A 22,892-nucleotide genomic window follows, 5' to 3' on the forward strand; every position below is an offset into this window, starting at 1 on the left:
TGTAAATTACAGCAGATGGTAAGTATGTGGTTTCATTTCTCATCCTGTCGGTTGTAATCTCAAGGGTTTAACACTGAGATGAACAGAGAGAAGAAGAGGAGGAGGCTATGTTGGGCTTGTTTTCTTGCAACAAAATAACAAAGAGGACATTTTCCTATGAAAACTGCATCACAACCAGATAAGGAGAGCCTTGAAAGCAGCGGATTAGAGTTTCATTAGAAAGGGACTTCCCTTCAGTGAAAGAAAAAATTATCAGGATTGGTCCAATACTAATTTCTTACGCTAAAGGTTTGATGGAAATCTCATAGATCAGGGATAAACTGTAGACGTGTGATGTCTACCAGCTGCACAGTGTCTGTATAGCTATCACAGAAACAAGAGGTTGTTTTTATAGGATAAATTATTTTGACCTAAGCCTCGGAGTTGAGGGCAGTTCTTTGTATGTCTTGGCCTATAAGCAATGTGTAAAGTGACTTACATTAGGAAGGCACTGGCAAAGCCCAGATTGTCAGCAGGCTTCACAGACAGAGTTGGAACTCAAGAATATGTCTTACCATACATTTAAGAGGTTGTTCTACAATTTGTCTTAGACTTTAAGCTGCCATGCATGGAGCAGGTTAGGTGCTGGTTAGGTGTTTTGGCTGTTGGTTCCATAAAGAAGGCTCCCTATCAAAACTCTGTCTCTCTGGAGAAAAAGTCTTCCACTGATGTGCTTGAGGTCAACCCAAAAGTCCCAGGGTTGAATGAGTGAGTTTGTCATTCAGTCACCAATTTCTGGATACATGTCACAATGCTTTTTTTCACATGTTAAACTAGTAGATTGTCAGAGAATTCACCCATGTGCCATCAGCTTAATTGTTGTAGCAAGAACAACAAAAGAGTTTCTTATTAGTTCAACATTACATCTTTTCTCTTAGACATTGGTTCATCATAAAAGCCATACGGTACAAATGTTGCATTCCATGTTTACAAGTTCAGTGGAATTGGGAATGGTTGCCAGTGGGGAATCACAACCTTATCCCAACCATCATATATCTTATTTGAAGTTCTTAAGCTACTACATGCAAACTGTCATAAAAAATGGGATGTGGAGCACTAGAATCTTCACCTTATCAGAAAAATGCCTTGGAAGGCTTCACTGGGTCTTAGGTCAAGTATCGGTGAGATCAGTAAGAATTGATGTCCATCAGAACATCAGATGTCCTTTATTTTCATACACTTGCTACATAAAAAACCCTATTAAAATTGATGGAATTGATTGGTCTGCAGCTGTTTGTGTTCTTGTTTTTTATTATTACATTTTAGTTTCTTGCTCTTGATGAGCCTGTGCCTACCTTGTTGTGCAATTATTACTCTAGGGGCCGTGCTGCTGTTGCAATGGTAAACTTGTTTATCCTAGCTTCTATTCATAAGTTACGGTAAAGCACACTTAATTTAGACACCTTTTTCCCTTCTGATAATAATGGTGAGCCAGCTGAGAAGCTGTAGAATAGGAGTGGACACTGAGGTTCACCTGAAACTATGAAAGGTTTGGGAGGGACCTATGAGCATTTGTCAAACATTGATGATTTTTGGGGGGGTTCAATGTCTGCTATGAAGTCCAACATTTGGTTAGAAACCCACATTGAGAATCTGAAACATATTTTTTGCTAGGAAAGCGTTAGTTTGAGACCTGCTACATTTACCAGCTAGAACGTCATTAATAGGTACATTAACATAGTAAGGGTCTTGTAAAACACAAAGCTTGATAGACACTGATTTATTACTTAGTCCAGCACAGTAAGGCTGAGGGCACAGCACAAGATCCCTTGTGCAGTGGGGGGAGGTCGTTTTTTAATAGATGTCTATAAATGGCTTGCATGTCTACAGTAATTGCAAGGGCTGGAGGTCACATTAGAGAGAGAAAAACAGCACATGCTCCTACCCCCTAATCCATATAGATAGAGCCAATTCGTGTCTGCCTTTCAAGCTCTCTCTCCATTTTTATTTCTTGCATGGTAAGAACATGATAGAGGTCAAACTTCACCATTGTGATAACTTTTAAAGGAAGGGTGGAGGTGCTGGGAGAATGCTTTATATGGCCACCAGGGTGTCCATATCATATATTAATAGAATTATTGTTCCCATAAAGCCACATCTTCTAGGAATCTGGAACAACCCTTCCTTTACAAATAGCAGGACTGGCCCCCCCGCAAAGCTCTAAATATTACGGTAAGCCCATGGAGTCACAGCCACGGTATTTTTCATCCATGTATCCAAATATTAACATACTGTGCTCTGTCCTTAAGCAACAATTTGTGCTTTTTCATCTGTGTTCATCTGTCTGCAGTTTTCTATAATATAGTAGCAAAAGTAAAAAAGGGAGAAACAAATATGAAACCGCACAGCCCTCCCATAGAGAGACATTATTTCTGGCTGTGATTTCAGACCAGCATTACTTTTTCCACTTCAAAGTGAAAGGATACCTCTCTGGGGACTTACAGTGCTGAGCTATATTTAGAGAGCTATAGGAAACTGTGTCCTATGGATACCACACCTTTAATGACATTTTTCATCTGACCTTTTCTTTCTTTTATTACACTTGCTTGATAAAACCTCTTACTCAGGTCTTCATGTTTTAAGCCTAGAAAAAGTCATCTATTTATTTTTTTTTATTTTGTTTATGGGTCCTAATCTTGATAATATTTGTAGGAAAATGTATCTGTGTCTGGAATCAATATTGGCAGACCCATTGTTCATGGAATCCCCTGGTTTCCAGAGAAACAGGATATCTCTGTTACATATTTTCTACAGTGTTTGACCTAGTCCTAATGACTGCTAATGCACACTCTCAGCACTGGAGTCACATGTGAACCCTCTGTGCCTAATAAAATATCATTTCAGGTCTAATTGCAAGAGGATAGTGAACGAGGAGACAAAATATCCTGCTGTAAGGGCTCCGTTAGGTCAGGTAAAAATTCAACGCAACATTACAGAAGAAGCAAACCTTGCTTTTTGGGCAGGTGTTGGTCAACAGTGATCTCAAGGACTACAGAAAGTTTAATATAGGGATAAGTATATACATTTATATTTGTATATGTGTATCTATATGTATATATACTATATAATACACAAGAGCCATGAATATCTTGTAAATTATATCCTTATAAACGGTGAGTTCTGATGTCATCAGTTATAAACGGTGAGTTTTGATGTCATTTCTGTCACATGACTCACTGAAACTTGTGTATTATAATAAATAAAGTACCCCCAGTTGTAAAATATGAGGATATTACAAATTACCTCGGAGTTCCATGACCTGTATAAAAACACTCGGCCTTCGGCCTCGTGTTTTTATATGGTCATGAGACTCCTCGGTAACTTATAATATCCTTATATTTTACAAGAGGGGTACTTTATTAACTATATATGCAGTGGGGTGAATTGTAGGAGGATGAACATGGATTATTGTCTTCTCAATCTAAATGACCCCCACCAAACTTGTCCAACCACATCCCAAACGATAACTCTAGGTGGGTGGAATCAACATGGAGCATTTACTTACGCAAGTACAGTTTTCGAAAAGAATTGCCATTTTTTTAACCCAGAATGCATCATGCTGCCCCTCTCACCCTTAATTCCAAGATCATTGCAGCCAAGCACAGAGTTTTATTCACCCCAACTGCAAAAGAAACGCAATTGTGCAATTGTTTGTTTGTGAATCAGGTTTAAGTTACGGCTAAAACTTTCATAGTGGAGATGTCTTCCCTTGGCATTGAGATGTTGAGTGTTTTTTGGGGTAAGTCTGGTGCGCCTATTGATGCCATGCACTGACAGAATCCTAGAGCTACCGTTGGGTGGTCGTAGCTCCTGGATTCCCTCTCCTCATCAATAGGTGCACTTGCACACAATTCTTTGTAAGGGATGGGACAAATAAAGAGATGCTCAGTACAACTATGCAGAAGGATTGTGTTTGGACTGAAGTACCTGAATTGCTTCAATACAAAAAAATTGTTATGTTTCAAGAACCTCCGAAGGAAACTTAATGGAAGAAGATGAAGAGAAACAGACCGGCCCACATAAAATACACACGTGAACTTATCTACATATTAACATGAGTCAAGAAACCACGTCTTTTCTAGTTTTCTCTCTTTATTTGCCTTATTTGCTGTGGATTGAACAAATTTCTATTGTTATCCCCCCCCATTGCTTGAAATGTAAAAAAAACTGAATTCTTCATTCATTGATTCTTTTTCTTTTTTTTAGCCGCAGGGGATAAGAATGAATGCTACACAGATTCCACAGAAAGCTATATAGATATATTTTAGTTATAAATTTGCATTACTAAGAAGTTACCGGAATATTTCTCTCTATTTCCCACCGTGTCACTTGCGTATTGTCATGGCCTGTGCCAAACACTGCTTCCTATATTTATATGTATATATTATTTATGTAATAAATATTTTTTTTAAAAACCTTTTTATTGGATTTTATGTTTTACAATAAAAGTATTTTGTTCTTAGTAAATTCCCAACTACTTCAAACTGAACGACATTCATTGAGTGAACAGACACATACAATTGAATACTTCTGGTTACAACAGACGTTATACATGATATTTTTTCTTGAATACATTTAAGTTTAAACAATATGGACGACTACTTCTTATAGAATACGCACTGGAAACCATCATGTTTAGGAGATCACAAGGACAATCAGTCTGGCAGGAACAAGACTTAGGATGGCCTTTGTTCACAATTTAATCTAGAAAAGCCAACGGTGAACCTTCAACACTTAAGATCACCAAACGAATTTAGGTTTCCTCTCTGGGTGAGCTGGGTGGATTATTTGCTCTTATTTAGTTACATAAACCCTGTCAGCCATAGCGTCCTAACTGTTAAGACCCTATGAGCAAAGGCTATTGTCCGTAACGGATTATAAGCAACAGTCACTGCCTTGTTTTTATGTTTTTTTTAGTGTCCTTTGTATTAGCTTTTTCATTATTTTTGTTACTTAAGTGCAGCTGTAATGTCTTTGTAAGGTCTTCCTTAAGAATAATGTCCCTATTGTCCTTATGTACAGTCCTAAGAGGGCACATGGGATTCAAGTCATGTCTGCTCCTTGACAAAGACAGCTTTTTGATTTTGGCAGCCATTTCTCTATTATTTTTGCTCTCATCCCAATCAGTCAGTTCTTAGGTAAATGGCCAGGCTACAATTCATCGGATCGAATGACATGAAAGAGGGTGACATTGTAGAGAATTTGGTGCCCGTTGTTCCAAGCATACAAGGCCCTGTCCTTGGGGTTGTAGTCCAACATGGAGATGTGTGAGTAGAGGTTGTGGAAAGGAATGTCAATATATTCATAGTTGGATGTGTTGGTTTGATAAGCATAGTGTACTTTGGTGCCACCTGAATAACCATTGGTGACATAGAGAGTCCCACAAATCATAAAGGCCTCACCAGCACTCCTCTTAGGATAACCTGTGTTCCATGTTTTGAGGATTTGCAGTGTATTAGGATCCAGCTTGCTGATGACTATGTTACCAGCATTTTGATTTGTGGCATAAACAACCCACAATCCATTTTCATCCACCATGAGGTCAATGTCCGACTGTCCTCCCCAAGCATAGTGATAAACGTTGGTGTAGCCAGCCGAATCCAAGCTACGGGTCTTCAGTATTGTCTCTGATTTCAAGTCAAACCTGATGATGATGTGGCTTTGGAATTTGTTGAAATATATGGAACCATTGTAGACCACCTGCCCGGTCCCAGACCATGGATGCGGGAGGCGGTGAGAGGTAAAGTTGTCGGTATTCATGAAATCTTCCATGGATTTGTACTCCCGAACGAATCTGTTGTTGTGGTAGCCATCCATATACCAAACCTGTGGGTTAGAATACATAAAATAAATGTTTTGTTCAATTCGCTGCCTAGACTGAGCTTCAACACACCACCATTACAGTGGGGGGAAAGGATGTTGCTGTGGGTGTTGCAGATACTTCTGTTAAGCCTTCTCCATAGTGTGCATGGGTTATAATGGCAGATGCATATCTGCTCATTCTGTATACAGAATAGGATGAAGAATGGGATATTGACAGTACAAAGTACCCCAAGATCTTGGACGGTTCAATTTTTACAATGGAAGCACTAAACAATTGCAGGTTTTTCTGATACAAGGAAAACAGGGTCTTGAATAAATATGATGCCTTCCACCGATGCCAACCTTGAGCTGCAGTAAAGAGCAATCAGAACATTAAAGTAGTTAGATCTCTTCCTTGTTGGGCACCATGTATGGAACAATCAAGTCCACAAATGGTGCCCAGTCAAGAGCAGCATCAAGTAACATCTCAAATATTCAAGGATGGGTAACCATGGAAGCACGATGTGCCCCTTTTAATAAGGGCAATGAGGTTCCTTATTGCACCATGAAAAGATCTAGAGGACATCAGTTTAATTTTCCATGGGACCTCTTCCATTAATTATATAACCGACTAACACCTCGATATCAGTTGCTTTGTTGCTGCCCTTTTATTTAGTACAGATAACATTTAGAGGCTCCACTGAACATGCTCCATCTCTTAATTATAATAAGCATGCCCCAGTGCTTACAAAATGTTCCATACCTATTGACACACAAACACATCTTTCCACTGCTTTCCCAAGGGATTTCTACAGTACCAAAAATACATTTGTGCAGACACTAAATGTGGTGTCGCCTCTTGCCAGTCAGTGTGTCTTACTTACTCTGTTGTCTCCTTCTGGAGCAAGAGGATCTGTCATCCAAGAGCCAAACCTGGATCCAGATGTCTTTATTGTGACAGGTTCGCTGATTCCTGTGAGCTTGCCGCATGCTGTAAGACAGGGCAAGAGAGTTGAGAGGGCACCCTTTGATTCTATCAGTCATTATCGAGCAACTCATTGCATTGAACTAGAGCAATACAGGGTCCACAAAGACGGCCGATAGATGTGCCAGCAGGGAAGATAGCATAGCTGTGCATATATTTGCATAGATTAGGAGAATATTTTGGGTCTAACAGATGGTGGGGGGGGGAGGCCTGAGTATTTTCTGTACTCTATGCCTACGAGAAGTGAATGCATTTACATGAGGCCCCTGCCTTGTTATTGCAGAGACATTGGCTTACATTTCATTATCTATCTCTTTGGTTATCATTCCTGCGAGTCAGAGGAAGAAAGTACAATTTGAAGCCTGGTTATTAGTGCACAGAATGGAATAATTGCCGAAATAATCACCACTATAGATTAAATATTCAATTTCAAATGTAACTGCAAGCAATATGAATATCCTATTACACACTGTTTCTATATTTGCACGGCTGGCTGCATAGATTGCAAGAAGGGTCGCAGAAGGGAAATATTTGATTAATGACTCCCCCCACCTTATGTATCAAATCAGATTATGGAAAAGAATGTAACCTTCTGCTTTCTATGCAGTGCCATGATAAGCCCCTCTTACTACACTTGCAAGGAGGTGGCAGTTCTCTTGCTCCCCTCCAGCCAACACTTCTGGTCCTGCAATGCATTGTGGGAGATGTAGCGTTTGCAAGAGGAGAGCCAACTTCTGCCATGTTCTTTCATGTAAGGGGTCATTTATTATATGCAAGCAGGGAGCCGAGTGCAGAACCAGGCACAGTCCACCAAGTCGTCTGCACTTTGTGCCGCACCCTACCTTGCACATTACTGAAATACCAAAGGCCTTGCACTCTAAATCAGAGTTCAGAAACCTGTATGCCCTCCCAGAAACTGCAACGGTGCCTACAAGTGTCAGATAAGGATTTCTTTAGCAATAACCATAATTCAACACAATTAATCAGTTGGGGATTCTTGTAATATGTAGGTGGAGTTCCCCTTTCATTTAAGGGAATAGTCTCTTTTTCATAAAATAATCACCTTTCTGGTTTTCCTCCACAAGGCACTATAAGCAGGGGGTGCCATGCCCATATTACCAGTGTAATGTTTTGTGTCAAGGAGAGGCCCATTCAATTTATATTGTTATGGAGAATAAAGCTAAAACACAGTATCCATTCAGGCTGAATTCTCTTTCAACCTATTTAATTTTGGATTCCAGGCAACTCTCTTTACTGCCGTCCAGCTGCTGTGAGGGCGATTGAAATGTCATCATGGATATTTAATTAATAACTCACTGCGGGTCCTGCAACTGGGGGGGGGCATCCATAGCCTCACAGCCTCCCTGTAGCCTGCTCATCATTTGCATAGCATTCATGCGCAGCATTGCCACTCTCTGCCACGTTTAATTGCCAAAGTGCGTCCCAGTAACTCTGGCACCTGCTGTAATTAAACTCAGCATCAGCCAATTGCAATCTTCTAAACCAGCTGTGTCTCTTTGTTTATGAACTACAGATCCCATCATTCTTTGCCAGCTAGTGTTTTAGGATCTACTCTGTATACTCTACAGCATATATGCAAATGCACAGTGGCTCAATGCCCGCCACACCCGGCAATCACTCAAAGCATGGAATAAAGCCTACATTGCTCTTGAACAACTCAACAATATATAGGAAACCCTACTATATACTAGGGGTGCACCGAATCCAGGATTCGGTTTGGGATTCGGCCAGGATTCAGCCTTTTTCAGCAGGATTCGGATTCAGCCGAATCCTTCTGCCCGGCCGAACCGAATCCTAATTTGTATATGCAAATAAGGGGCGGGAGGGAAATTTAGTGACTTTTTGTCATAAAACAAGGAAGTAAAAAATGTTTTCCCCTTCCCACCCCTAATTTGCATATGCAAATTAGGATTCGGTTCGGTATTTGGAATCTTTCACGAAGGATTCAGGGGTTCGGCCGAATCCAAAATAGTGGATTCGGTGCATCCCTACTATATACTGCAATAACTCTCAGCATGCAGCAAAACCTGCTACACCCTGCAATCATGCAAAGCACGCAACAGAGCCTGTAGCACTTGTGAACCTCTGCAATCATTCGGAACTTGCAGCAATGCAACCATCACATCATGCATCGATACAACTATACTTTACATCAAAGAATGTAACAGCCTACTGTAGCCTGGATTAATACACTGCACGCTGCAAACAGTGCATGCAATAAAGTCTACTGCACTGCTTACTGGCCACAGCTCACCGCAAAGCCTACTGTCTGCAACCACTCACAGCATGCATCAAGGCTACTACTCCCTACAAAGAATGCAGCAAAGATTAGTGCACTCTGCAAAGGCATCACACAGCCCTCCAAATTATTCCCAACATCCAAGCCTAATGAGTTCTTCACCCATCTACAACTTGCAGTAAAGTCTACTACACTCTGCACTCTCTCTTAACATTCAGCAAATGCCCCTACTCCTCTTCTGCTCACATCATACCCCATTGCAAGCAACTACAAATTCATTGATAATGTCCCCTCAGCCAAGGGACCAGGCATTTATACCATTTATATCTGATCTAGACTTCTGTTTAGATCCCATTCTCCTATCTATGTCTACTAACAAACCAAGCCACCAACCTACCCATCCCCCCTCGATACCTTGATGTTGGACAGCTGTCCACAAACGGTCACGATTCTTTCCTTTATAACCTGTGTATCCCAATGAAGGCTTGAAAGAAAACAAAGCACTGTATGGAATGCCGTGTTCCCTAGCTAACAAGCAATGCTGTTGCCATACAAATGTAGGTTGTGCTCAATAATTATATTTCTGTTATAAACTACACAAATACGCACCCCACCTGCCATAATCCATCTTCATGGAATAAGAATAAGCAACATCATTCTTTTCTCAAGGAGCACTACTTTGGGGTAGGAAGAAAGCTCATTTGCCAATGCAACCTACTACAGATCAGATAAAATGCATTGGAACTGATTAAGTCCTTTCGGCACACAGCGTACATTCTGTGTGTGTGAACTGAATGGGAATGAAGCCATAACTAAGGCAACCCAGCGGTGGCATTTAAAAGTAATGCACGAAGAACGGCCGTCTGTGCTTTATAATGCAATCATGGTGCCTGTGATATACTGTTAGCAGGGCCATCTACATAAAATATAAAGTATTATATAAAGTAGCACCTACAAGTGTTTGTATATGGGGTCCTGGATACTTGTCTCCCTAAAAACGTCTCAGACCGTAAGAGGACAAACGGTTCCAGTGGGTAAGGCAAGAGGCCAATCCAAAAAGAAGTGCATGTGTGTGTGTGTGTGTGTCTATATATGCACCATATAAGTCCCAGCATGCACTGCCAGACCCCTACAACAAGGATCTGTTTTCCCCAAAGCTTTCATTGTTTCATATCCAAAGCCAATTTCCATTTTCATTGCTGCCTATTATTATTATTTTTTTTATTCTCTGCTGATTTAAAAAAAAAAAAAAAGATAGCAGAATTTTCTGTCCTAGCATCACAAACAGGTTGTTCTTCTGTCGACTGTAATCGAAACACACTTTTCATTGTAATAAGAACTTAGGAACACGGCAAGAGAGGCGTCTGTTTTTCATTTGTCACAATCTTGGCTCCATATGCTAAGTCAACTAAGAGTTGTGCTCACTCACTGTAACCATAGCTTGGAACAGATTGTGTTTCTTTTTCTTTGCTCTTGCTTTTCTTTGCTTGATTTTTAAATGAGCAGGGCCAATGGATTCAGCAACAGAACAACCATCATATTAATCTGGCTTTGGAAATCAGGTTGGAAGTATCTCCAGCCAAGAAGTATCTCTCTCCCCACTTAATTAACAGTGAAGCACCGTACGCAAATCTGCACATAACAGCACCCAACTTCAACCCACAAACAATATCATCTTAACCTTGTACCTATCCCCCACCCCACTGCCATCTCTGTATCCTCCCAGTTATCACTGCCATGTTTTAATGAACTCTTTGTGCGCCATTGTATTAAGAGCATAAGGTCTCAAACCTTCCCCATTAATTCTGGGAAGCTCTCCGAATGCCTCATCCACTGCTCTGCCTGTGCCGATAGAGGGTATTGTCAAAACTCTTGAAGTAGGTTGTAAAACATATTCCTTTCTCTAAAGGGCACCTGTAATGCCTGGTAAGTAATGATAATTCTGTGCCAGTAAGGGGCAGACATCTTTTTTCTCATCTACTGTAACATAGGTCGCTAATGTTATAAAGGCATGGGATCTGTTATCTGGAAACCTATTATCTGGAAATTATGGAAAGCCCACCTTCCATGCACTCCATTTTATCCAAATAATCTAATTTTTTTTCAATGGTTTCCTTTTTCCCTGTAATATTAAAACAATAACGTGTACTTGATCCCAACTAAGATATAATTAATCCTGAGAGTAAAACCAGCCTATTGGGTTCATTTCATGTTTACATGATTTTCTAGTAGACTTAAGGTGTGAAGATCCAAATTACAGAAATACCCATTATCTGGAAAGACCCAGGTCCCAAACATTCTGTAGAACAGGTCACACACCTGTATCTATCTTCTCATTCTATATCTGCATCTTTTCTAATAAAATACTTCAATAGATATTTGTATATCTTTTAAAGTCATTGACACCCTTACACTTCGCAAAATGAAAAGACTAGTTATTTGGATCCCACCAGCAACAATGATGCAGATGCCATAATGCAGAAAACCAAGCAATCTTTTTAGGGCCCTGTGCACCCCTAACTCTAAGGATTTGTTATGCACTTATAAACCAAAGTTCAACTCAAGTCAAGACATTCTAAGCTCCTACAGCCATTGGGATGATTATATCTGTTGTTGTACTCTACTACTGATGTGCCCTGCCCAGGGATGTCTTCTCATCAACATAAGAGCCTATTGTGGCTCCTACTTTATTGAACCCTCAAATTCCAACTCTTATAAAGCAGCTCCATGTCAGAGTAGCATTTACCAAATACTCCAAACAAACCACCTACACCACAGCCCTTTGGTAACTGATTTAATCATTTCTATTATTTATCTTTGCTGTCCAGGACTTCTGTTCTTGAGATGCCCCGCGTTTGTTCCCCACAGACATTTTAGTTTCAGCTTATTATAACTATCATACACATAAATAATTAATATTTGATGGTTGGTGCATTAAGCAGTGATTATGAGCCCTTCTCTCTGGCGAAAATAGCACAAGTAAAGGTTGTGTATCAATCAGAAATAGTATCATGCTGTGCATCTGATTGCATTGTAATATGTTCATCCGTTGCCACTGTTAAATAATGGCATTTCTTTGTGCCCTTGTTTCCACCCAGCAAGTCTAATAAGCAGTTGCTTTCTTCGAGACTTTTATCTGCTGAATGGGTATTTGCATCTTTTTTTCACTTTGGCAAACAGCTTGGGTTTTTTTTCTTATATAAAGGTGACCTGAGTAGGTGGCCACGGTGCTGTCAGCAGGAATTGCCATTTAATCATTTTACATTGTAGCTGACTGCAAAACTGGCAATAGCGCACAGCTAAACACAAAGGTCACATTTGTGAACAGGGTGGGGGGTATAAATGAGACTCGGCATTAAGGGGAGGATAGAATTGATATATTGGCTTTTAGACTGCATCTGAGTGCATTTGGGCATGCATGTTTGTGCCCAAATATTCTGTTAATGCAATCAGGTTAGACAAGTCATTTGTTTGTTGAGATATTTTGCTGAAGTTTTGCGAATCTTTCACTTTAGAGGTGCAGAGCATTGTATTCGGCCCAATGGCCTTTATATTTATAGATATGTAAGTCTGAGGGCGCTGTTTGTCTCGGCAATGCTAGATGTGATAAGTGTTTGAGAGTGCAGTTACAAAAGCATTTCATATCTAAATTTGTTGGACTGGAGTTCATGGTTGGCAGCTGTCTATTCTACAATCACTTTCTTCTTATTCCTAGTGCACCTGAGAGTAATGTGTAAGACCAAGGAAGCGGCACACAATGCTATTGAGAGTGCAGCTGCATGTTAGTACTGTTAGCTGCTATTGCCTTGTCTGCTTGAGAATGCAGACAGCATTGCAAAGCTCTCTCCAACCCCCCTGTATTATTATGAATTCTTGTTTCTAATCACAATATCTAGTGCTGGGGAGATAGTCTCTTGCAGAATTGCTAGATAGATTTATATGTCTCTTCATTTGAGCATTGGTTGCCACAACTAACTTGGCAGGCTTTATTAAAAAGGGGCTGAAGTAGCTGTCATTCTATATGGAGCTGTCTGTTCAACACCATAGCTATGACTTATAATGCCACTATCCTATATGGAGTTGTCTGTTCAACACCATAGCTATGACTTAGAATGATGCCATCCCATATGGAGTTGTTCATTCAGCACCATAGCTATAACTTAGAATGTCACCATCATATATAGAGTTTTCCATTCAGCAACATGGCTATGACTTAGAATGCAGCCATCCTATATATGGAGCTGTCTGTTCAGCACCATAGCTATGACTTAGAATGCCACCATCCTATATGGAGTTGTCTCTTTAACACCATAGCTATGACTTAGACAACTCCTATATGGAGTTGTCCATTCAGCACCATAGCTATGACTTAGAATGCAGCCATCCTATATATGGAGCTGTCTGTTCAGCACCATAGCTATGACTTAGAATGCCACCATCCTATAGGGAGCTGTCTGTTCAACACCATAGCTGACTTAGAATGCCACCATCCTATATGGAGCTGTCTGTTCAACGGAGTCAGAAAAGAAATTACCCTAGCACACCCTGGCCTTCCCAATCAAATCGAATCCCAGGTGCTCAGTGAAGGAGGCGTTTGGCTACCTCAAGATCCACATGAAAAGTAAGAAAACACTGGCACAGCATGGGTTGCTTCTAGCAGGGAAATCCCTTGCTCATTTATTGCGGATGCGATAAATGAGCAAGGGATTTCCCTGCTAGAAGCAAACCATGCTGTGCCAGTGTTTTCTTACTTTTCATGCTGTCTGTTCAACACCATAGCTATGACTTAGACAACTCCTATATGGAGTTGTCCATTCAGCACCATAGCTATGACTTATAATGCAGCCATCCTATATATGGAGCTGTCTGTTCAGCACCATAGCTATGACTTAGAATGCCACCATCCTATATGGAGCTGTCTGTTCAACACCATAGCTATGACTTAGACAACTCCTATATGGAGTTGTCCATTCAGCACCATAGCTATGACTTAGAATGCAGCCATCCTATATATGGAGCTGTCTGTTCAGCACCATAGCTAGGACTTAGAATACAGCCATCCTATATGGAGCTGTCTTTTCAACACCATAGCTATGACTTAGAATGCCACCATCCTATATGGAGCTGTCTGTTCAACACCATAGCTATGACTTAGAATGCCACCATCCTATATGGAGTTGTCCATTCAGCACCATAGCTATGACTTAGAATGCAGCCATCCTATATGGAGCTGTCTGTTCAATACCATAGCTATGACTGAGAATGCCACCAGCCTATATGGAGCTTTCCATCGAGCACCATAGCTATGACTAAAGGTGGCAATAGACGTTACAATTACGATCTTTGAAGATTGTTCTTTATCAATGATAACTGTTAGAGCTGAATGGTCAGAGATACAAGTAGAAACAATAGAATTCTACCTGTATCTGACAGTTCAGCACTAACAGTGGCCGATGTTCGGGGTGCTTTCAAAGGCGCCCGATCAAAATTTTCCAGCAGGCCCGATCGACAAGCCGACCGATATCCAAGTCTCCTGCTGATATTGGTCAGCTCATCTCCTGCCACAGACACACCAAATATCTCCGTACTATATTGTTGCTGCGTTTATGGCCACCTTTAGAATGCTGCCATCCTATATGGAGCTGTCCGTTCAGCACCATTATAACTAATGTGTGGTGGAGAATGCAGGCTTTATAACTGGACTGAAGGAGCTGTCCATTCAGCACCATAGTTATACATGGAGTGTGCAGCCTTTATCTGTGGAGCTGTCCATTCAGCACTGCAAGTTGTACATTATGTGTGTTCAAATATGCAGGCAGTATTATACATTTAATCATGTGTACAAATTGGGGAGGGTAGCGGGGTTCTGTCCAATAAAGAAAACTAACAATAAATGTCCACGTGTGCTTGACAATGCAATTAACATTACATTTCTCTAGTGGGATAGGCCTGAACTGTTAAAGCACCGTTCGCTATCAATGGAACGATGTGTGTTTTGATAGTGCAGGTAGGTTGTCACCAGAGTATGTCTGAGCCTACCTAATTTTTGCATGCATGCACGGAGCCTTTCTTCAAGATTTGACACTCTGCTCTGCAGTTCCTCGTAGTCATAGGCGCCAATCTCCTCCTGTAGCTCGTTTAGAACTGACGTCAGATTCTGGATCTCCTCTTTAAACTGCAATACCAATTTGGCATCGGCTTTGTACTCTTCCAACACTGGTATCAGAGGCCTAAGCTCCTCCATTTTCGCTTTTATTGCCTGCAAGGTTAAAATAAGCTGGGTTCAGTGCTCTGCATGCAAAATTTGGTAACACCCTGCCTTGTGCCTGCCTGCCTTCCTACGTGCGTGTAAACTGGTGGGTAAGCCCTCACAACAACATAACCTTGGGGTCAGGGTCCCAGGAAAGCGTTGGCAGTGCCATATTAAACAGTCTGCAATACACCAAAATTTGGGAAAGGTCTTTATTAGTCATTTTTGTTTTCAAATGCAACATCTTTATGGTTACATGCTTTAAAACACATACACAAAGAGTTCTTCCTTTAGAAAAGAAAAAAATAGAGATATATATATGCATTGACAAAGGGTTAAAAATTGTCTTCATGGAATGCAGCTACAGTTGCATGCAAATGAAGATTTGAGCGCAAAGGTGATCAGGGTTCCTTAGTGATAACGCGCTAATTGGGAGAATAAAGGTTTTTAAAAAGTATGATTGGTGCCCAAAAATGCTGTGTGTCTCTCTTTCATGGGAACATGGGAGTAAACTGCCTCTTCAGTCTTTGCAAGTTAAGTTAGCCCTGTAAGCAAGAAAATGAAATACCATTGAGCACCTTGTTGCACTAAGCTGCCTTAATACAAATTCAAATACAAATGCCCCGTGCTAGGGGTGTAATAAACACAATGTCCAGTTGCCCTTGGGCCGAATGAATTTCTCACATTCCGGGGTCTGTATTTAAATTAGGGAAACTTTTGCTTTTTCTGGACAAAGTTTTATCAGTAGAAGACACTAAAGCACCTATTGTGCTGCCATATCTGCCCCAAACACATGCAGTATCAGCAGCTCAGCTGTGCTACCCAATACACAATATATTGAATATATATTCAATGGTTTGAATGTTATATGCAAAGGTAATTGTTGTCGAAAGCAGCATCTGTCTGCTCTCTAACTCCTGGAACAATGCGGCAGAAGCCAGATCATGGATGGCGTTTGCTACATTGTACAAGAAGAAAGGAAACTTGAAAGAGCCAGACAGATACAGCTTTCCACAATGTAGAGTTACCCTTGAAAAGGAAAAATGCTTATTGTGTGCCCAGAACATTCCTAATCTGTATATTTGTATTTATACATATGGGAGGATGGATGTGCCATATTGATTCCTTTAGACAGTACAGTATAACGGTATAGCTTATTGTGTGTCCAGAACATTCCTTCTCTGTATATTTGTATTTATACATATTGGAGGAGGTGCCATATTGACAGTGTGACCTTATAGTACCTAAGCTGTACAAGCTGGATAACCCAGACATGGGTCTGAATTTGTATTGCATATCTGAATTTGTATTGCATATCTAAAAGACTCTCCAGTTCCATTAGACACTGTGTGTGAGATGGACAGCTCAGTGCTGCACTTGCCAAATATCCAATTATCTGAATGATAACCCTAATTTACAGCACAAGGTAGGTATTCCCATGAACCAGCCTTACTCCCACTGGGATCAATTAGAAGGAAACCAGTGACAGAAACGTCAGACACCAGGTCACTGGGTCTTGGCCGGCCATCTTTGCTCCATTCTGTCTCATTGTATAAAGGGGGAAATTCTGATTTGCTTTAATATCAATATATTATGCCATTGCAATGGGTGATTGTTATCCCAAAGTTTCTATATATCTGTAACCTTGTTATGAGCTAAGGGGGCCCAGCCTGTAGGCAAGTTAGGGGGAGATTTGGGGTGAGTGCTTATTTGTGCCGTGGGTACCACTGGGACTAAAACTGGGTGACAGGTACCCCAATGTTTCTATATATCTGTAATCTTGTTATGAGCTTAGGGGGTCCAGCCTGAAGGCCAGTTACAGTGAGAAACAATATGGCTCCTATATGTATAAATACAAATAAACAGAGAAGGAATGTTCTGGGCACACAGTAAGCTATACCCTCACACTGTACTTTCTAAGAGAATTAATGTCGCACCTCCTCGCATATGTATAAATACTGTACAAATATACAGGACATGCTAAGCTATAACCTCATACTGTACTGTCTAAGGGAAAAAATGACACCTCTCATCCTACTCTACAGAAGGAATGTTCTTGGTGTAATTTTAAGTTCAATGAAGAAAATGAAAATCTCCATGAATGCCCTGGGGAATCTTCTAGCAGAGTCGGCTTAATGTCACCACAGGATATTTATCAAATACATTAATTGCCCTTATAAATGGGTAGTTTACTTTATTAACTCGTTTTCATTTAAAGCTCCTTTTGAAAAATCTCAGATCTGTGGCTCAGAGAGTGAGGTAGAGGCAACTCAGCTAATATGCCACGAATTTGCAGGATGATTTTTAAGTGGCATTTCGCAGAAAAAGATCCAAAAAGGCTTTCACGGCTGAATAATGCTCAGTAGCTGCCTCCTGTCCGGCTCTGAGCAAACAGCATTGCCATTTGAATGGATTGTTTATTTAGTCAGGCTGAGAATGTTTACATCCATTTGACTCTAATTAACAATTGTTGTGCCTCATTTCTAACAGTGCCGCACCCTCTGTTCTCACTTCTGCAAGCTCAGCTGCTGGGTTTATATACAAAGTCCTTCTCTAATAAGTAGGAGCTCCTGCTATCCAGGTGCATTCTGCTTTCTCCGATTCAGTTATACCATGTGATATATAACCATAGAATGATAGGTGGTAGGGGCTTGGGTGAAGTAGTTAAAATCAAGTCAGCAGCTTATATGCTAATGTATTGGGCCTACTGATGGGCCTGCCCTACTTATATATTTCTGAAAATCATCTAGATATCAATTGGAGAGGTTTGAAAATCCAGTTGGACATGGAGCACATGGTCATATTGATTCGGTCCTCATCTGATGGGTCTCTGTATGCCTCAATGAATGATCTGATCATTGGCTCCAGGCCTAACAATCCTAATTTGGCTCAGCATCTGGGTGGCCAAATTGGACCCAGATTCACTCTTTTGTCAACCTCTCAAAATGAGCAGATCTGGTCATGTATGGCCACCTGAAACTGAAAAGATCTTGATATACATTAGAGATGGAACAAACTTTATTTAGACATTTTACTCAGGTGGTTCACCATGTCACACCATATAATTATCAAATCTTTTACCATTGGATTGAATTATGTGCCATGGTATCATGTCCAAATAAAGTTTATTCCTTCCATAAGTATAATGTAGGTTGGACCACAGTCATCTAAATTAAGGTGTGACCTTTGGCTAAGCAAAGTCTTAATTTGTAAAGATGGCAGAACAGGACTGTCCAACCGACAGAGAGATATGGCGTTCCTAAAGTTTTTAAGCTCACCATACTCCTTTGTGTATCTCTGTTTTATTATAAACCAGTCCCCGGTCATGTGAAATAGTAGGTAACTGGTCCACGCCATGGACAGTATTGATCAGTCTCTCTTCAATGTCTACAAAACGGAATTATTCCAGAAGTTTTTTGTCTCCTCCCCAACTGATTGTCTTGGTATCCAAAGTCATGTCTAAATTCTCAACTCACGTTTCTGGTCCTAGCCAAAGTACCCAATGAAGTCAATGGCCACACACCTGTATTTACCAAAGAATGGTACCGATTCCTAGGTGTATTATGCCAGAATTGGGGTCTGCTAAATGGGGGCTTGTGAACTGCAGCATTTTAGATATTACTGAACTGGCTGGGGATGGTGTAGCTTAAAAAGATTTGCAAATTCAGAAGTTGGCCATATCCACCCACCCATCTCCCACTTTCTTTCTAATTAAGTCATTTTTAGGATCCCCTTTCTTTAAACAACCACAAGCATGACAAAACAAACAATGAGAATTCAGTTCACACATTCTTCTTTCCATAAAACTTTTTTAGAAAGGGGAAGTATTACTTGATATTTTAATTTCAACTGAAACAGATATGTTGTAGAGCTCTTTCTGTTTAAAGGAGAGGCTGCCATTTCTGGAAGATACTTTATTTAGAAATATTAAGTTCACTATAGACATTAGTAGATCTGCATCTAGTTCAACCTCAACTTTTAGTCTTTTAGTCTCTATTACTGCCTTATAGCCATATGGTGGCACTGTTGTATTGTGATTTATGAAAAAAAAACTTGCCACAGTAATAATGGAGTACTGCACGTGGCATAGCAATTTAACAGCAAGAATCAACTTCTACAAATGGCAGGGTCTTCTTTTAAATCCGCTCTGCAGTATCAAAGTAATACCACACCATATCATTTTCCAGTATAAATGGTCGCACCAACCTTAAACTGCCTGGCTTGGTGTTGCTTATGTGTTTCTTCCACTTGTTTGAACTTAGATTCCAGGCCCTTCATTTGGTTTTCCATTCTCTCTACGTATTGCAGGTCCCGCTGGGTCCGCCTGTCCAATACTTCTATTGACTGAGACATGTTTTGCACCTGGAAGAGAGAGACATATATTGGCTGGAAGGTATAGTGACCTCTATCCACATTTCACTAAACAGGAAGGGTGGGGGGAAAATGTTTCCATTTAAACGTATGCTGATGTCTCCATTGTGTTGACCCTACCCAACAGCTTCTCAAAATTTGGTGGTGCCACTAGACCCTGTTTTTACCATGGGCTCTTTTAAAGCCTACACTTTCCACATGGTCATTGGTCACCAGAGATTGACTTCTGATATAGGTACCACATTCCCAGTGAATTGTGGGTTGTTTATTAAAAGTCATTTGTTCTACATTACCCTATTGTATGCACCATCATATGTCTTAATGATGATCAAGGAACCCATGACTGTTGGCTAGCTGTGGACTTCTGCCTAAATATCTCCAAGCAGATACTGGTGATAGCTGGTCCTCGAAGCTTCACAACAGACTTTGCATAGAAATCCTGTTTGGCTATACTTAAGGTGGCCATACACAGAGAGATCCGCTCGTTTGGCAATGTCGCCAAACAAGCGGATCTCTCCCCGATATGCCCACTTTGAGGTAGGCAATATCGGGCTGATCCGATCGTGGGCCCTAGGACCCAACGATCAGATCCTAATGATGGCTACCAGAATCAAAAACAGATGCGCCCGCAATCCGACTGGATTTTTAGTCCTGTCCGATCGACATCTGCCCGACTTTCGGCCAGATATCAATCGGGGAAGCCCGTCGGAGGGCCCCATACACGGGTCAATAAGCCGCCGACTCGGTTTGTCCGCAGCTTTTATCGGCCTGTGTATGGCCACCTTTAGACTATTACAACTCCCTGTGGTAATTGTGTACCTTTCCAGATACCCACTGCTGTTTTTCATTCCTGAATTTGTAAACTATTCATTTCACAAGCAATTTGCCCTTCCCTCCCTAAAGGTGCTGAGACAAGCAGCGAGGCGTTCCTTTTAGCTCTTAGGGCTTGTTTCCATTTTCCAATTAATGGTGCTTGTAAGTGGTCAATAGCCTTCAACTGCAATCTTGGAGAACTCCCATCAATAGCACATTTTGGCAGGTGCTGCGATCAGACTCCCAATGTCCTACTAAATGCAGGGATTTTTCAGCTATAGGTGGACCAATAGGCTGGAACACTTTCTACACTTCCGATTAATCCCTTCTCTAAAATTCAAGCTAACGACACCATTCACTTAGTCATCATGGCTGTTTAAAACATATGAAATGTAATTGGTTGAGATGAAGCTGCCTCAGAAATGGTAACCTTATGAAACTTGCTTAATGACAGTTTCCTGTGGAAGAGGCAAGGGTGCAAGCAAAGTGTGCTCCCCCTACAAATTTTACTATATTGCCTCTCCCTTGTAGACAATAGGTACAGATTCAAATACCCAGTAATACCCAGAAATAGCTTGTATTTATAGCTTGATGAAATGTGTAACACAAGCATGGGCCAACCAGAGGCCTCCTACAGGGAGCCTTATATGCCTTAGATACAGCAACCCCATGCAAACTTGTAGCAGTCTGAATTACTGATAAGGCAAGACTAGGCAATTAGCTTCTAAAAACAAAGTACCTTTTCTAATAGCTGCCTGAGCTGTTTTGTCCTGGCATCCCGTGAGCACATTGTCTGTTGAGGTGCCACCACTGTGCATATACACCGCCCTTCGCTGTCCTGGGCAGAGCTGTACACTTGCCAGCTCTCTTCTGGGTTGGTTGGCAAAACCTAAAAAGAAGACAAAAATAGGTTATCATCCTACCAAACCAATTATGTGAATTCCCACTTAGTGAGGACTGGAGGTTCCTTGAAAGTTAACTATAATTGGGCAGGGCATAGCATTACTGTTATGGTCTTATGATGTCATCATCTACAGAGACGTCAACCTGACAGTTTCTCTTTTTTTTTGGAGGTGCATTTTGGTCCTGTTATTGTATGACTGGGAATGAATAGCGCAATAGTCTAATAGACCCAAATTTCACAGAATTTGGTAAGGTCCTACCTTAGCCTATTCTTATGTCATATATGGAAACATTGCTGTATTGGTAATTGCCATGTTCCAAGAAACATCTAAGACAGAGATAAGGGTTCACCCCAAGTCTTACCCTACTCAACCATCAAGTTGGACTTCTAGGACTATCTAGAAGAGCAAATGGGTATTTTCTCCCAACTGGCCTTCATGCATGGCCTGTCCTCAACACCTTCTCATTTTTAGGATATAGACTTTACCAAATGTAACAAAACCCTTAGGTCTTCCTCACCTTAATGATGGTTGACATGTTCATTGATATACAGTGTTTTGGGCAACATTGTACCTGTAGGTCTGTACCAGTTAAACAAAGGCTCATTTCTTGCCTGCACACAGTTTCACTGCATTTTTAACCCTATTGGCATTTTATGGGGGAAATAAACCCAGGAACCCAGTCTCTCAGGCCACGGGAAAGAGCTGTTGAAAGGGAAGAGCTGCTGGTTGCAAGTCGATGTTCCTTTCATGCCCATATCCAGCTGTTGGGATTAATTAATGGTGTACCTCGTGCTACCCCTCTGCTTTCCTGTTAGCTCAGTGAAGAAAGGGATATATTTATCCTCAAATGACACATTTCTGTGCTGCAAATTGCATGTGATTTATGTGCCTCTGCCACCTGATATGATATAAATGAATGAATTCTCTAAGGCTTGTGGAGTTAATAGTGGGTGAGATGTGTTCTGCAGATTTGCCTATGCAAGCATGTCATTATTTTCATACTATACATCTTAATGTTTAATTGCAGTCTTACATTGTATCAAGGTAACTTCTTCCATGTTTTAATGGATGTATATATATATATAGGTATACAAATATTTATGTACGGTATATAGCTGTCTTTGATAAGGTCAATGCAGGAGCAACTGCATCAGCAGGTAAGAGTGTGAAAATACTAATTAACACACAACAGCAACATAGATAATAGTAGCAGTGAGACAGTAGCCTCTTGGAATGGTCTGTGACTGTGGGATAACAGGTATAGTAGGGAGAGATGGTGCCTATAGTAACAGTGGGATAATAGTCTCTGGGAAGGGAGTGTGACTGTGGGATAGCAGGTATAGTAGGGAGAGATGGTGCCTATAGTAACAGTGGGATAATAGTCTCTTTTTTTATAACTTGTTTTTATTTGAGGTGATAAAGCAAAATCACAAGATATATTCTGACATGTATTCACGGAGCAGAGAT

The 22,892-nt window shown here is 40.8% G+C and overlaps 1 protein-coding gene across 2 annotated transcripts in view; it reads right to left on the reverse strand.

Moving 5' to 3' along the window:
* Positions 1-4,110: 4,110 nt before the first annotated feature.
* olfm1.S (olfactomedin 1 S homeolog) overlaps positions 4,111-22,892 on the reverse strand; it is a 34,202-nt gene continuing 15,420 nt past the window's right edge. Inside the window, 5 exon segments of one of the 2 annotated variants that reach the window (NM_001088729.1) lie at positions 4,111-5,865; positions 6,726-6,832; positions 15,126-15,345; positions 19,543-19,698; positions 21,260-21,409. In NM_001088729.1, coding sequence (NP_001082198.1) covers positions 5,191-5,865; positions 6,726-6,832; positions 15,126-15,345; positions 19,543-19,698; positions 21,260-21,409 — 1,308 coding nt within the window. In that variant the 3' untranslated portion in view covers positions 4,111-5,190. 2 annotated transcript variants of the gene reach the window in all.

This window comes from Xenopus laevis, chromosome 8S (assembly GCF_017654675.1).
Source record: "Xenopus laevis strain J_2021 chromosome 8S, Xenopus_laevis_v10.1, whole genome shotgun sequence".
Lineage (NCBI taxonomy): Eukaryota > Metazoa > Chordata > Amphibia > Anura > Pipidae > Xenopus > Xenopus laevis.